A 15,792-nucleotide genomic window follows, 5' to 3' on the forward strand; every position below is an offset into this window, starting at 1 on the left:
GTTTAATTGACTGTGTGTGTCAGCAAACGTTCACTGTAATCTTGCAAACACAACCAATGTCCAAACTGACAGTAGGGAGTGAAACCGTCATGTGCCCTGATGACAGCCTCTACTCTTCTCTCCCCCCGCCATACTCCTCCCCACCCCGTGCGTTTCCTGGTACGATCGTGAGTTAGCTGCTGCCACTGCCGATGCAATGTTACGACTTTTCAAAACTCTGACAATTGAAAATCTGCATAAACAATTTATGGATTACGCAAAAATATTCAGGTGACCCATTTCGTTTTTACGTAATTCGTTATGACTATGTAAATGATGTCATAAATTCAGTGCGCGAACGAAAAATGGGTTACGCAAAACTATACTTACGTGAGCGACACGCGAACGAAACTATCGATCTCGCCTGAATATTTAAGTCTGCTAGAACGTTCTCCAGATTGAATAGTCCGGCAGAGAAATGCGATTTTTTTAAAATGTCAAAATTGGGGCGTTAAGGGTTTGTTTTAATTTTTGAAAAAAATCTCTATGTTAGCCACGCCCTGATATTCAAATGTCAAACCGTATTGCTGTTTATGGTTCCGAATGTTTGTTCATAATGTTCTGCCAGGTTTGAAGCAACAACATATTATATGTCGCTTTTAATGATTAGTCAAGATTTACAATGACGGCCATTTTTTAAAAGGGCACTTTGTGGGCCAAGCCCATTTTCTCGGAAATGTAACCCCAATTCATTTAGGTCAGCAGGTATGAGTGATCTAGGAAACATTTTAAAAACTTAATTACCAGAACATTTGTCACGAATCCTTCATAATTTTGTATCTACTACTGGGACAATATTACCAGTTACTGACAATACAATGACGAAACATATTCACTTTAAAATCTCAAAATGCTCAAAGGTGACACGATGTCATCCTTCAAATCTGTTTGTTTGTTTTGTTTAATGACACCGCTAGAGTACATTAATTTATTAATCATCGGCTATTGAATGTCAAACTTTTGGTAATTTTAACATTATAGTCTTAGAGAGGAAACTCGCTACATTTTTTTCCCCATTAGTAGCAAAGGATCTTCTATATGCACCATCGCACAGACTGGATAGCACATACCAACGGCCTTTGATATACCATTCGTGGTACACTGGCTGGAACGAAACATAGCCCAATGGGCCCACCGACGGGGATCGATCCTAGACCGACCGCGCTTCAAGCGATCACTTTTCCGCTGAGCTATGTTCCGCCCTCAGATAAAGCAACTACACTGTTGTTATTTAACTGATTTATAATAACGTCTATGTTCTTCTTCCTTTTTTTCTCTTTTTTTTTCTTTTTTTTTTTTAAATGATTTTATTTCCCCCAGATCAGTTGACAGTGTCAATGTTGGGGAGCCTTGAATCATTGCCTTACAAAAATACATGTATATATTCATACCTTCTAGTTACATACATTTGAATTTGTTTAAAAACAATACATAAATATGAATACAATAATGGTTTTGGTCTGAGGGGGACAGGGGAGAGAGAATGGACAGATGAAACGAATGGGGGAAAAAAGAGGAAAGATAAACAGAAACTAAAAAAGAGAAAGAAGCATGTATTATTTACTCTTATCGTAGATTAAGATTGGTTTTCTGGTTCTACTGAAATTTTTGTATATCCAAGCAAGCCCAGATTTTCCTTTAGGTTAACAAAATGTGCAATTATGAGATTGAAGAAAGTAGTATCAATTAATTCTCCGATTTTCAAGCAAAAACATTCAACAATTTCTCCCAATGTTCATTAAATTTGTCATACTGGCAATTTTTAAAATAAATACATCTTTCTGTTTGGAATTTAGTTTTCAGGATATTTTCAATGGCCTTTTTGTGCAAACTTTGTTTAAGTATTTTCATGTTGTAAATGTAATATTTTATATTGACAGTTATCCAGTTTACTACGTATCTTAGATCACCATCTGACATTCCAAACTTAACTACATTTTTGCTTAGTGGGATGCAAAGACCAGTTTTTTTTCAAAAATCAATTTTTTAACAGCTTCCCAAAGGTTTCTTACTTCAATGCAGTCGTGAAATAGGTTTTGCAATGTCTTTACTGCTATATAAAATGATGTCATATTAAAGTAAATGTAACATAAAATATTTGAATCTTACCGCATGCTTTAATATCATATTTTTGTGACACACTATACTCGTAAATATTCTATTTGTGTGGCATGCAAATACTTTCAATATATCATTCATGGAGCATTGATAACGCCTACACCAGTGAGTTTTCACAGATTGATACGCACTCCAAAGCTTCAACGTTATATTGACGTAGTTATGGATGGTCTATGGATGGTTAAATCAGGAAGAGCGGGGTCCTACCTTCAATATGTCCTATAGGATTAGCTACCAAGCTATACAAAACAGGGTTGGGTTTCACGGCGATTAATCAAGATATAGTATATCGGTTTCGCAGACAGAAAGACTGGCAAAAAGCGTTGACCACGTCTATGACAATAAAGAGGACACACTCATGTTAATTGCATTGTCAATTCACTTGGGGGTCTGAGAGATGTAGTCTTGGCTTGTTGTCTCAATTAAAGAAATAACTTCGCCTTCCTACAAACAATCCCCCCACGGATCGAAACAGCAATAATAGCAGCAGCAACAACAACAACAAAAGCAACGTCAACAACAACAACATCAATAACAACACTCAGAGAGAGAGAGAGAGAGAGAGAGAGAGAGAGAGAGAGAGAGAGAGAGAGAGAGAGAGAGAGAGAGAGAGAGAGAGAGAGAGAGAGAGACAGACAGACAGACAGAGACAGACAGATAGGTGGACAGAGTAACATACAGACATAGAGAGACAGAGAGAGAGACAGAGAGATGGACAGAGAGAAAGCGAGACAGAGAGAGAGACACACACACACAGACACAGACAGACAGACAGAGACAGAGAGAAACAAAGACAGAGAGAATGAGACACACACACACAGAGAGAGAGAGAGAGAGAGAGAGAGAGAGAGAAAGACAGCGAGAGAGAGAGACAGAGAGAGAGAGAGAGAGAGAGAGAGAGAGAGAGAGAGAGAGAGAGAGAGAGAGGGGGGGGGGGGCAGACACAGATAATTTGTCCTCTCGCAACTAACGCCACAATACTGTTTGTGGGACAGTTAATGGAGAAATATAGCGGGTTTCCTCTGAAGAACTATCAGAGGTACCATCAGACTTGATATAAACACTGTAATAACCATATCTGATAATGTTCCAAAATAAATTACACTAGTTTTAGGCTGTATACCACCCAATCCAAACCAATAGATGACAACAATAAAACATTTTGCTAAAATTGCTACACACAGCTTTTTAGTCACACTATACACCTTATATATATATTACAACCCTTCACCCTTGAAGGAATATTTGTAAATGGGGGGGGGGGGGGGGGGGGGGTAGGGATCACGTGGGTATTACTTGCAGAGGCAGTGCAGCCTTCATCCACCCACACTCGCTTCTGACGCCTATAAGTATAGTGTCCCTATTGTTTTTATAAAACCCGCCGTCGTTTAGACTCTCCCTGGCCCCGATGTGAGCACCGCGTGACTGATGACGACGTGGGCGTATCCCCGTGCGACTATTAGCTTAAAGAGAATACTTTTTGTGCGATTGTCTTCATAGAAATCAATAAAATGTGAGTTCACGTGTGTTCTCCCCTCCCCCCCTCTCTCTCTCTCTCTCTCTCTCTCTCTCTCTCTCTCTCTCTCTCTCTCTCTCTCTCTCTCTCTCTCTTTCTCTCTCTCTCTCTCTGTTTCCCTCTTTGTTTTTTCTCTCTATATCTATTTTTTTCCGTCTCTGTCTCTCAATCTCTGTTTTCCGTCTCTGTCTCTCAATATCTGTCTTTTCCCCCCCCCCCCTCTCTCTCTCTCTCTCTCTCTCTCTCTCTCTCTCTCTCTCTCTCTCTCTCTCTCTCTGTGCGTGTGTCTGTCCCTACATCCCTCTCTCCCTCCATAACTCTCTGTATCCCTCTCTTTCCTTTTCTCTTCCCCTCCTCCTCCGCCCCCCACTTATAAAAAAACAACATGCCAAAAACAAAACCTAATAGCTCGAATCCTGTTTTTGTTACACGACATGAAGGCATGCGCAAAACAGATAACGATGTTTCCACAATCGATATGACGTGAAATCTCGGATTGACATTTCGACGCACGAAGACAATCTCTCTATTTCTTGATTGGTCCCCCGACATCGGTCATCAACATCGACCAGAACGGAACATCATCATGTCACGGCGCGTTTCATTGGTCGTACATTTGCCGGCTCGCGCTATCGACGGAGTGTCAAACTTGGGAAGTATCCCACTCGGCAAAACGTGTTAACGGAAACGTTTCTTCCATGCTTCTCCACACGGATATTTGATATTTTTTCAGTGGATTATATCGTATTATTCAAAAATATTTGTGACCTTTTCAGGAGACATTGATTGATATCAGTTATTACAAAAAGGATATTTGACTCTCTCGGAAGTGGAAGCTAACTAAATATTGCGATTTTAAAACTAATACACTTTATATCGAACATGCAACGTTATCTGTGCTAAAAGAAAACCAAAAATGTATTTTTAAAGCCGTAACTTGTTGTTGCCAGAGTTATGGTCGATTGAATACTTGTGATCGAAGACTTCTAAGTCAAATACCAACCTGAACAGAAAACAGGACCGGACAGTAAATCAAATGATTGCTGTTATCTTTATAAATGTGGATATATCTAGTTCATATTTGGATAGCCACTGCATTATACATTAGTGATACCATACAGGTCCGGAACAAATCATTGCATTAATTTTTGTTGTAGTAAACGTGGATAAGATTAGTTCATCTTTGGATTTTCGCGACAATTTCCATGCAAATGACTGTGTGTTAATTCTGTAATATGCAAATTGCTGACTTTAATATTGATAAAAATCATTGCAATATATAAACCTGATTGTAGTATCGATGCCTATTGCAATATACAAGCATGATTTGAATGGTGATGACCACTGCAATATACACGCACGTGACTTTAATGTGTTTATGGATACAGCAATATACAAGCAATTAATATAAATGTGTTCATTGTTATTGTAATTGACAAGCTGTTGTTGGGTGACTATTTCCATATACTCTCTTTGTTTACAACTACTGTGATACGAACAAATGCGAGAATAGTGTGTTCATGGATACAGCAACTGATAGAACATCATTTGTTTTCTGCGACGTCTTTAATCTTTAAAAAAGTAAAAGAACAGAAATTCAAAAGGATGACGTCGATGGCTATTCAAATGAAAACAGAAATTACTATGCTTGCAGCAAGCGTGGGAGAATTTCACTATAATCATTTCATTTTTTAAAGTAGCCAATTCATAGCCTTGAGTTATAAAATATGTCAAGTATTAATCAACGTAGGAATGACCAAAAAATCGGATTACACGAAACGAAATTGTGATCATGCTCTGAATACAGACTTCAAACATCATTTTGATGTTATATTCCTTAATTAATAAGTTGTGTGAATTAATAGACGGATGACATATAACTTGAATTACGGGAAGTACTGCTGCATCTTTAGTCTGCCAACTACATTCGAACTTGACTTGGATTCAGCGTGTTAAATAAAAGTGGGTGAAATCCGTCATTTCTGTTGAATAAAGGGAGATAATTCAAGACAACAAACGCCAGACAATTTACGGGATCGCCTGACAAGAATAAATATTCTTCGTTTTGTTGAGCAATGAGAGTCAACGTAACCGTGATTTGAAGACAAGTTATTCAAATTATATTTGGATTATACGTCCATTACTTATTAAAAGAAACAAATATCCGAAATTTTGTTACTCGAGGGAATAGAGTTTAAGTGTTTCAAATGCCAGACAACGACTTACAGCGCTACGACAGGGTGCAGCCGAATTCGAGTCATGTCGCCAATCAAGGTATTTCCAACCACAACTTAGTTTCGCATCTCAGCGTTTCGTACCTGTTCGTCTCGGAGGTTGAGCCCGACTTCGGCATCAGGACGATGCGTGTGGAAACGATCCTGATCGGCGTGACGCTGGGGCTGATCGTCTTCTGCACCATCATCGGCAACGTGTTCGTCTTCTTGGCCGTCATCTCCAACAAGAAGCTGCGCACTGTGTCCAACTACTTCATCGTCTCGCTCAGCCTCGCTGACCTCCTCGTGGGCACCGTGGTGATGATACCGGCCGCGCTGAATGAGACTATCGTGGAGTGGGTGCTTGGGGTCGAGTTCTGCTCCATTTGGGCCTCGTTTGACGTCATGCTGTGCAGCGCCTCCATCCTGAACGTCTGTCTCATCAGCCTAGACCGGTACATGTCCATCATGACGCCGCTGCGTTACAACGCCGCTATGACGCACCGGCGAGCGCTGGCGCTGCTCGCCGGAACCTGGTTCGTCGCCATCTTGACTTCGTTCGTCCCGATTCAGAACGGCTGGCACAACATCGAGATGCCGTCGTTGGAAAACCTGACGTTTTTCAGCAGACGTCCGCAGTGCATCTTCGTCGTCAGTTTCCCGTACGCGGTGACGGCGTCCACCGTGACGATTCTCTTACCGATAATAATAGCATTCGTCCTTTACTACAGAGTGTCGAAAGTGGCCAAAAGACAAGCCTGTTTCGTTGGAACACTTCTAGCCCCAAGCCACGTGTTGCTAGGGAAACCCATGTCCTCGAAAAGCATCAGGGAGCCGTTCACGCGCAAGGCCACTGTGACTCTGGGGATTATCGTAGGGGCCTACGTGGTGACATGGGCCCCGTTTTTGGTGGTCAACACGGTGGAATCCTACTGCCGGTGCCTGCCCCCTAGGGTCTTCATAAGTTTCGTTTGGCTGGGATACTGTAACAGCCTGATAAACCCCATCATCTACCCTCTTTTCATGAGGGATTTCAGAAAGGTGTACGGTAAAATACTTAAGGGATTCTGTCCTCGGTTTAAATTCCTAAAGAAAGCTTCCAAAGCGTCCAAGGTCATTGTGAACGGTAATGAATCGGCCCCTGCCAAACTGGAATTACAGAAGATACAGGAAAGTATAGTAGGACAGTGACTAGTCTCCAATCGTGGTGATAGTGGGAACAAAGTGGAAGGTATAGTAGGACAGTGACTAGTCTCGAATCGTGGAAAGTATAGTAGGACAGTGACTAGTCTCCAATCGTGGTGATAGTGGGAACAAAGTGGAAGGTATAGTAGGACAGTGACTAGTCTCGAATCGTGGAAAGTATAGTAGGACAGTGACTAGTCTCCAATCGTGGTGATAGTGGGAACAAAGTGGAAGGTATAGTAGGACAGTGACTAGTCTCGAATCGTGGTGATAGTGGGAACAAAGTGGAAGGTATAGTAGGACAGTGACTTGTCTCCAATCGTGGTGATAGTGGAAACAAAGTGGAAGGTATAGTAAGGCAGTAACTAGTCTCAAAATGTGTTGATAGTGGGAACAAAGTGGAAGGTATAGTAGGACAGTGACTAGTCTCCAATCGTGGTGATAGTGGAAACATAGTGGAAGGTATAGTAGGACAGTGACTAGTCTCTAATCGTGGTGATAGTGGGAACAAACTGGAAGGTATAGTAGGACAGTGACTAGTCTCCAATTGTGGTGATAGTGGGAACAAAGTGGAAGGTATAGTAGGACCGTGACTAGTCTCCAATCGTGGTGATAGTGGGAACAAAGTGGAAGGTATAGTAGGACCGTGACTAGTCTCCAATCGTGGTGATAGTGGGAACAAAGTGGAAGGTATAGTAAGGCAGTAACTAATCTCAAAATGTGGTAATAGTGGGAACATAGGGGGCGAGGAAGGGAAAGATGTCAGATGTGGAGAAAACAAGAACTAAAACATGTTTCTAGGATTTGGTTTTCCTTTCTTTCTGGAGACTACCGTCGGAAAGGTACACCCTCTTCACCCTCACCCATTCAAGTTGGTCACGGCCCTATTTAGGATGCATTTGTGTGATACGCCCATTATAATCAAAATCATCATTTGTGTGATGGTAAAATACGGAAATACATTAGTGATAACTGTTTTTTTTAGAGACAGCGTGTGTGATTCCAGTGTTAAAATACTAGGTTTTACTAGGTGTATAAAAATGTATGATGAGTGCTATGTATTGAAGTTGTTACTACGTCTTGTGTGACGTGTAGGTGTGACGAAATTATGTATTTTATCTATACTCCGAGTATATACGTCATAAACATGGGAAACCATTATTCCATTTATTATGTTTTAGTAGCTCAGTCACGCACGCAAGCACGCACACTCGGCATTTTAGCTAATCCTACTTCCTCTTGGTAGGGCAGAACGTAGCCCAGTGGTAAAGCGCCCGCTCGATGCGCGGTCAGTCTGGGATCGATCCACGTCGGTGGGCCCATTTGTCTATTTCTCGTTCAAGCCAGTGCACCACGACTGGTATATTAAAGGCCTGTGTATGTACTACCCTGTCTGTGGGGTGGTGCATATAAAAGATCCTTTGCTGCTAATCGAAAAGAGTAGCCCATGAAGTCGCGATAGCGGTTTTACTCTCTCAATATCTGTGTGGTCTTTAACCACATGTTAGACGCCATATAACCGTAAATAAAATGTGTTGAGTGTGTCATTAAATAAAACATTTCCTTCCTTCCTTTTTGGTAGTAGCTCAAAATACATTTATTGCTAAACAGAAAACGCCGGTATCTATAGACATACGGGCTCTCATTTCTGTAGGGGCAGCAGGCCGAATTTTGCCCGATTTAAACAAAAGTGTCCGAATCTGGATTACAACGTTTATTCATATTGGCGTTATTGCCAAACAGCTATATAGGGTTGCAAACAAATCGCCACGCATTTTTACATGGATTACAACTAATATTGTGGGTAGAATGATGGAAAACACACAAACAAACACACACACACACATACACACACACACACACACACACACACACACGCACACGCACACGCACACGCACACACACACACGCCGTCTCGTACGCTTATACCGGTAGCTCGGGAAATTGAGTCAGTGACTTTAATTGGCCAAATTTCCAAAGCCTGTTTTATTTGTCGTTCAGTGCTCAAAATACACCTATACACTAACAAACAGCAATTTGTTACCACAAACCGAGTTCAGCGACAGCGAGTGACGCTAACGTTCGCCGGTTTTTTCACTGGTCCCCGATGACATGGCGATGTGGTCATTTTAGTTTATCGTGAAGCGCATAAACCAGTCTAGCGGACATTTGTTTTTTGATCAGTCTGGCTGAACTCCGCCCAGATTCCCGTACTATAACTAACACTGGAACTAAGTTACTAACCATTCCCGGGTAGCGATGTGAAAAGTTACCATAGCAACAGACATCTGTGTGACAGTTGCTATATCATTTTATAATGTGTATTATGTGGGTTTTTTAACTTTTAAGTCCTATTAAGGTTACTACACGCTGCCCTGTTAACAGCGAAGTGTTTAAATGGTCACACTCAGGCACATTGGGGCATGGAGGGGGAGGGGCTGCAGGGGGTGGGGCTTTAGCCACCCCAATAATTCTGAATCAGATATATTATTGGTAGTAAGTCTTAACGCAGAGATGGATTTTACTTTTCAAAAGTTTAAGGGTACCATACCCCCGAACCCCCTAAAAACTTTGCTTTGCACCCTCGATCTCAGCCCCCCCCCCCCCCCCCCCCAAAAAAAAAACAACAATTAAAAATAAATAATAATAATAGTAATAAAATAAAAATGTCTACTTTCTTCCGCCGTGCCTGGCACTGAATATGACAAACAGTCATGCTCAAAATGTAGGCCTACTAACATCTCCTTAAACAAATTATGGTTTTTTCTTGTTATTTTCTCACCTGATGCGCGGTCGGTCAAGGATCGATTCCCATCGGCTATTTCTCGTTCCAGCCAGTGCACCGCGCTTGGTATATCAAAGGCTGTGGTTTGTGATATCCTGTCTGTGGGGTGGTGCATATAAAAGATCCTTTGCTACTACTGGAAACAAATGTAGCGAGTTTCCTCTCTAAGACTATGGGGGCCGGGATTTAGCTCAGTCGGTTGAGTGCTCGCTTGAGGTGCGTTGCGTCGCAGGATCGAACAACCTCGGTAGACTCATTGAACTGAATAAGTTTTTCTCGTTCCAACCAGTGCACCACAACCGGACAAAGGCTGAGGTATGTGCTTTCCTGTCTGTGGGAAAGTGCATAATATTATAAAAGATTCCTTGCTGCATTAGGTAAATGTAGCGTGTTTCTCCTGATGACTACGTGTCAGAATAACCATACCTTTGACATCCAATAGCCGATGGTTAATTAATCAAGGTGCTCCAATGGTGTCGTTAAACAAAACAAACTCTAAGACTACATGTAAGAATAAACAAATGTTTGACATCCAATAACAGATGATTAATAAATCAGTGTGCTCTAGCTGAATCGTTAAACAAAATAAACTTTAACTGTTGTGACAGGCGATGATAATCGATTAAAGCACGGTGATGAATTGGTCACATCACTACGTATCATAAAATTGACCGGCGTCGTGGTTAGGTCATCGGTCTACAGGCTGGTAGGTACTGGGTTCGGATCCCGGTCGAGGCAAGAGATTTTTAATCCAGATACCAACTCCAAACCCTGAATGAGTGCTCCGCAAGGCTCAATGGGTAGGTGTAAACCACTTGCACCGACCAGTGATCCATAACTGGTTCAACAAAGGCCATGGTTTATGCTATCCTGCCTGTGGGAAGCGGAAATAAAAGATCCCTTGCTGCCTGTCGTAAAAGAGTAGCCTATGTAGCGACAGCGGGTTTCCTCTAATAAAACAGTGTCAGAATGACAATATGTTTGACGTCCAATAGCCAATGATAAGATAAAAAATCAATGTGCTCTAGTGACGTCGTTAACTAAAACAAACTTTACTTTATCATAAAATTGTTAATTTACTTTGTTCAGCTAAAGAGGAATAAAATACTAATTTTCCTAAATTGTACATGCATTAAAGGATAAAGCTTATAACCATTTGATGACGTAGAATATCGGCTTTATCCGGTTCTGGCCATATGGTAATTCTCCATTCTTGCCATCACGGGATAAATGTGATATTTTACATTATTAACTTTTCTTTTAATATTTGCGTTATATCGTTAAATATGCCTTTGATCTGTTCCCAGTTGTATTGGTATTCAGGTAATAATCCAATGTTTTAGCACATACGTTCAGTAAGTGATTTCTCGCACCAGCCAGTGCACGACAACTAGTATATCAAAGGCCGTGGTATGTGTTATGTTGCCTATGGGATGGTGCATATAAAAGACCCCTTGCTACTAATACAAAATATTTTTAGCAGGTTTTCTCTCAATGACTATAAGTCAAATTGACCAAATGTTTGACATCCAATAGCCGATGATTAATAAATCAATGTGCTCTGGTGGAGTCGTTAAACAAGACAAACTTTAGAATTAAAATACCACATTCAGTATTGTTTTTATTTTTAATCCCGGTGATTCTCGAATTACAGCAAGAGAAATCGCGTGCTCTATGTCGAACTATAGTTTGTTCCGTTTTACCTGGCGATAAAAAAAAAAAATTGTTTTGGTTAACGACACCACTAAAGCACATTGATATATTAATCATCGTCTATTGGATGTCAAGCATTTGGTAATTTTGGCATATAGTCTTAAAGAGGAAACCCGGTACATTTTTTTTACATCAGTACCATCCCACAAGCAGGTTAGCACATACCACGGCCTTTGATATGCCAGTAGTGGTGCACTGGCTGGAACTAGAAATAACCGAATGGACCCACCGACTAATTGAAAAATGTACCGGGTGTCCTTTGAACACTACGTGACAGAATTATCGAGACTGAAATGTTTAAACATCAAACAGCCGATGCTTAATCAATATTTTCTTGATATTTGTGTTGTTATACAAAATAAACTTTGACATTTTTATATAAATATAAATGCAATAAATGCACGTATCTTATCACACGTTATATACCCGGGATATGCAAGTATATTGTTTGAAAAAATAAATTGATTGATGTTTCGCATTCATTTTTAAAAATAGTTAAAATCTGTAATGAAAGCCCGTACAGTTTTTGTAACTAGGGCCTGGGTGGGAGTGGGGCTGTAATGAATTATGCCCCCCCCCCCCCCCTCCCCACCCACAGCTCACACCCAAACTCGCGTCGGGTGCTTAAGATAGTGCTGATGTCGTGGTGTGAGAATGTATTGTCTTTCAAACCTGAACTTCATTATGAATTATTTTTTAAAACATGTTACATGAGATTGTTGTTACGATGTGTTGTTCATGTTATTTCACATGATATAGTATTTAAATATGTAATGTTGCCATGTATAAATTTTTGAAATTCTTGATATCAAGAATATGAAGAGAAATGGAGATATATTTAACAGTTTTAAGATAAATGAATGAAAGAAAGAAATCCTTGTTTGTTTGAGTTTTTACTTTTGGTTTGTTTGTATGTTTTGTATGTTTTTGTTTTGTTGTTTTAAATGTCTTATTCAACACATTTTTATTTACCTTTGTATGGTGTCGGACAAATGCTTAAGGTTCACACAGACAATTAAAGTTGAAACCAGCTACCCTTACTTTATTGGCTACTCTTTCAGATTAGCAGCAATGGATCTTTTAAAAGAACCATCCCAAAGAATCGGGGGGGGGGGGGGGGTTGCGGGACGTAGCTCGGTGGTACAGCGCTCTCCTGATGCGCGATCGATCGAGAATCGATTCCCGTCTGTGTGCCCATTGGGCTATTTCTCGTTCCAGCCAGTGCTCCACAACTGGTGTAACAAAGGCCATGGTATGTACTCTCATGTCTGTGGAATGGTGCATATAAAAGATTCCTTGCTGCTAATCGAAAAGAGTAGCCCATGAAGTGGCGACAGCCACACAGTATCTGTGTGGTCCTTAACCATAATTATGTCCGACGCCATAATTATATTATAACCGTAAATACGATGTGTTGAGTGCGTTGTTAAATAAAGCATTTCCTTCCTTCCTTCCTTCCCAAAGAATCATTAAAATGTGTATTTTTATTAATGCGCCTGGCATATACAGCTATAAGACATCACACTGCACACAACATATGCTGAGTTGTATTTGAAGGCACTATCTCGAGTTTTCGGCGATTGTTTTACCGAATGTAAATACATATTAAATATATAATTATAATATATTTTAAAATAAAATATTAGTGGTTCTATATTAATTAAACGTGTTTCTGATCGTCCTAGCGTTTTTGGACTAGGTCAAATTTTATTTCTATAAAAACATTTATGTTTAGTACGAATGAAACAGGCCAGAAGGAAACCGGGGGGGGGGGGGTCAGTTAGCAGAGCTCCCCCCCCCCCATTTGAGGAACGGGATAAAGCAGATATCCGTGTACTCAATATAAATAAAATATGACTTGTACACCACCACCACCACCCAGAAGAGGTCGTTTCCCCATCCCCACCTACCCCCACCCCCATTCGTGGAACGAGATAAAGCCGATATTCGTATAATCAGTATAAATAAAAATATGGTTTGTACGCCATCACCACCCAGTACAGATTGTGCACCGCCCCACACCATCCCACCCCCTCCAGATATGGTTCTTACGGGCCTGTCATATGAAATGAATTCTAAAAGATTACGCCATATATCGAAAGAGAGAAAATATGGAACCATTAAAATCGCACAGCAACTCTGTCTAGATGTTCAGATGCGTTGATGTGATATTGCCAAGTGTGGCGGAACGAGAAGGAAGGAGCGGTCTCCAGCCACAGTTCGTTTTTACATTATACATACATTATACATGCGGTGTGTCACAGATGTTGGGCGATCAACATTAAGATAGTCTGGACGTTGCCATCTATTTTAACATAATCGTTAACATATTTAAAAAGAGAAAAGAAACAGCCATGGCGGAAGCAAGTAGAAATTTGGGGGGGGGGGGGGGGGGGTCTGACTTGAGATTGAGTGCGCAAAGCCATGTTTCTGGGAGGGGAGTTCGGGGGTATGCTCCCCCGTTAATGTTTTAAAACTAGTTTTAATAGATGTTCTGAAATGCAATTTCCTGTATTCTACAAGTAAAATTCATCTCTGCCGTATGATGTACTGCCAGTAATATTTTTGATTCAGAATTATTGGGGGGCTAGAGCCCTACCCTCGCCCGTCTACTCCGCCGTGCCTGAGGGACTGACCTGAGTATGTTGCCAAAGTGACTAACAGTGCCTAAGTTAAGAGTTTGAATATCGCCATCTAATTCAACACAATAATTAACACATTTTTAAAAGGGACAGACCAAAGGTTGCTGCCATTGTGACTAACAGTGCTTAAGATACACACCACTATTAAAGGGACATTCCTGAGTTTGCTGCAATGTTTAAGATGTTATCGACTAACAGAAACTTTTTAACGATCGTAATTAAGCATCATATATATTTGTCTGCATAAAATATTAGTGGCTGTATATTAAACATGTTTCTGATCATTCTAATATTTGTACTAGGTTAAATTTCATTTTATTTCCTAAAAAGATTTTTTTCGTACGTACGAAATTATTTGAAAACGAAATCCAGTTTGGGCTTCTTACAAATAATAAGACGACCAGAAACACATTGAATATACAGACACTGATGTTCTAAACAGGAAAATATATTTAATATGCAAGTTTAATCGTAGAAATATTTTATTATTCGGAAACATCTTACAATGCAGCAAACTCAGGAATGTCCCTTTAATTACTCCATGCAATTCCATACAATTTCTATGTCAGAATATATTCTGTGACAAATACAACACTATCAAGGGGTCATGTGACTACTGAGTTTAGGAAGTGCTCTCATCTGACAAGTACCGTGTAAGAAATCAACATAGGTCGACGACGGAATTGTTCACCTAACAGCCCCCATCCCTGATCACCGCCTCGTGTTGCTGTTATACAACTGACACTACACCACATCACACAGTTGTTATCAGACAGTACTACATATAACAAGTAACATCAAACCAATGGCTTATTTAAATACTACAGAGGTCAACACACGCGTAATTATAAAAGAAAGATTTCAAAAAGCATATCAGAATTTGGTAGTATGTTTTTTTTAATGAGGAATGTTTTCCTAAACCGGACTATATTAAGCTGCTACAATAAGTAACGACACGAGAAATGGTGACGTGATGCATTAACAGTGCCAGATGGCAAAAATTGCATACTAAAAATACTTTCTTGTTTCGAATATCAGTCCGTATAAACAAGGTGTTTGTCGTCGTCCTAATGTTTATAAAGCCTCAATTAACAGGGAAATAGTAAGGGGCCGTCCCGTCTATAATTTTCAACATTTTCACGAGCGTACAAACCGTACGCGGGGGGGGGGGGGGGGGGGGGGGGGGGGGGTGTTAAGGGGCCAGCGTACACTTTTTTTTTGAAAATGAAAAATGTCGATCAACATTTTTCATTTGGGGATGTACACTTTTAGGGGGTGCAGGATGGGTGGTCAAAAGCGTACGGTTTGTACACTCGTTAATTTAACTATGTCTTGAACAACTGCACACATTAATTTACTGGTCAGATCGAATATGTTATGACACCAAGTCCTGCCACACGTGTTACCAATGACACATCTGGTCCTTTTTCCAAGATTCCATCCAGTGCACCATGACTGGTATATTAAAGGCCGTGGTATGTGCTATTCTATCTGTGGGATCGTGAATATAAAAGATTCCTTGCTGCTAACGGGAAAATTTTACGGGTTTCCTTTCCAAGACTATATGTCAAAAGTACCAAA

General features: G+C 40.5%; 1 protein-coding gene across 1 annotated transcript; it reads left to right on the forward strand.

Annotated features, from left to right (window-relative positions):
- Positions 1-5,880: 5,880 nt before the first annotated feature.
- On the forward strand, positions 5,881-7,320 carry LOC121389716 (5-hydroxytryptamine receptor 6-like). Its single transcript, XM_041521367.1, has one exon. It carries the CDS (start codon positions 5,881-5,883, stop codon positions 7,075-7,077), a length of 1,197 nt encoding a protein of 398 aa, XP_041377301.1. The 3' UTR covers positions 7,078-7,320.
- The last annotated feature ends 8,472 nt before the right edge of the window (positions 7,321-15,792 follow it).

This window comes from Gigantopelta aegis, chromosome 15, assembly GCF_016097555.1.
Source record: "Gigantopelta aegis isolate Gae_Host chromosome 15, Gae_host_genome, whole genome shotgun sequence".
Lineage (NCBI taxonomy): Eukaryota > Metazoa > Mollusca > Gastropoda > Neomphalida > Peltospiridae > Gigantopelta > Gigantopelta aegis.

Bases quoted from the DNA above. Each gene is read 5' to 3' on its own strand.
- LOC121389716 (XM_041521367.1), top strand. From the start codon at position 5,881: ATGCCAGACAACGACTTACAGCGCTACGACAGGGTGCAGCCGAATTCG.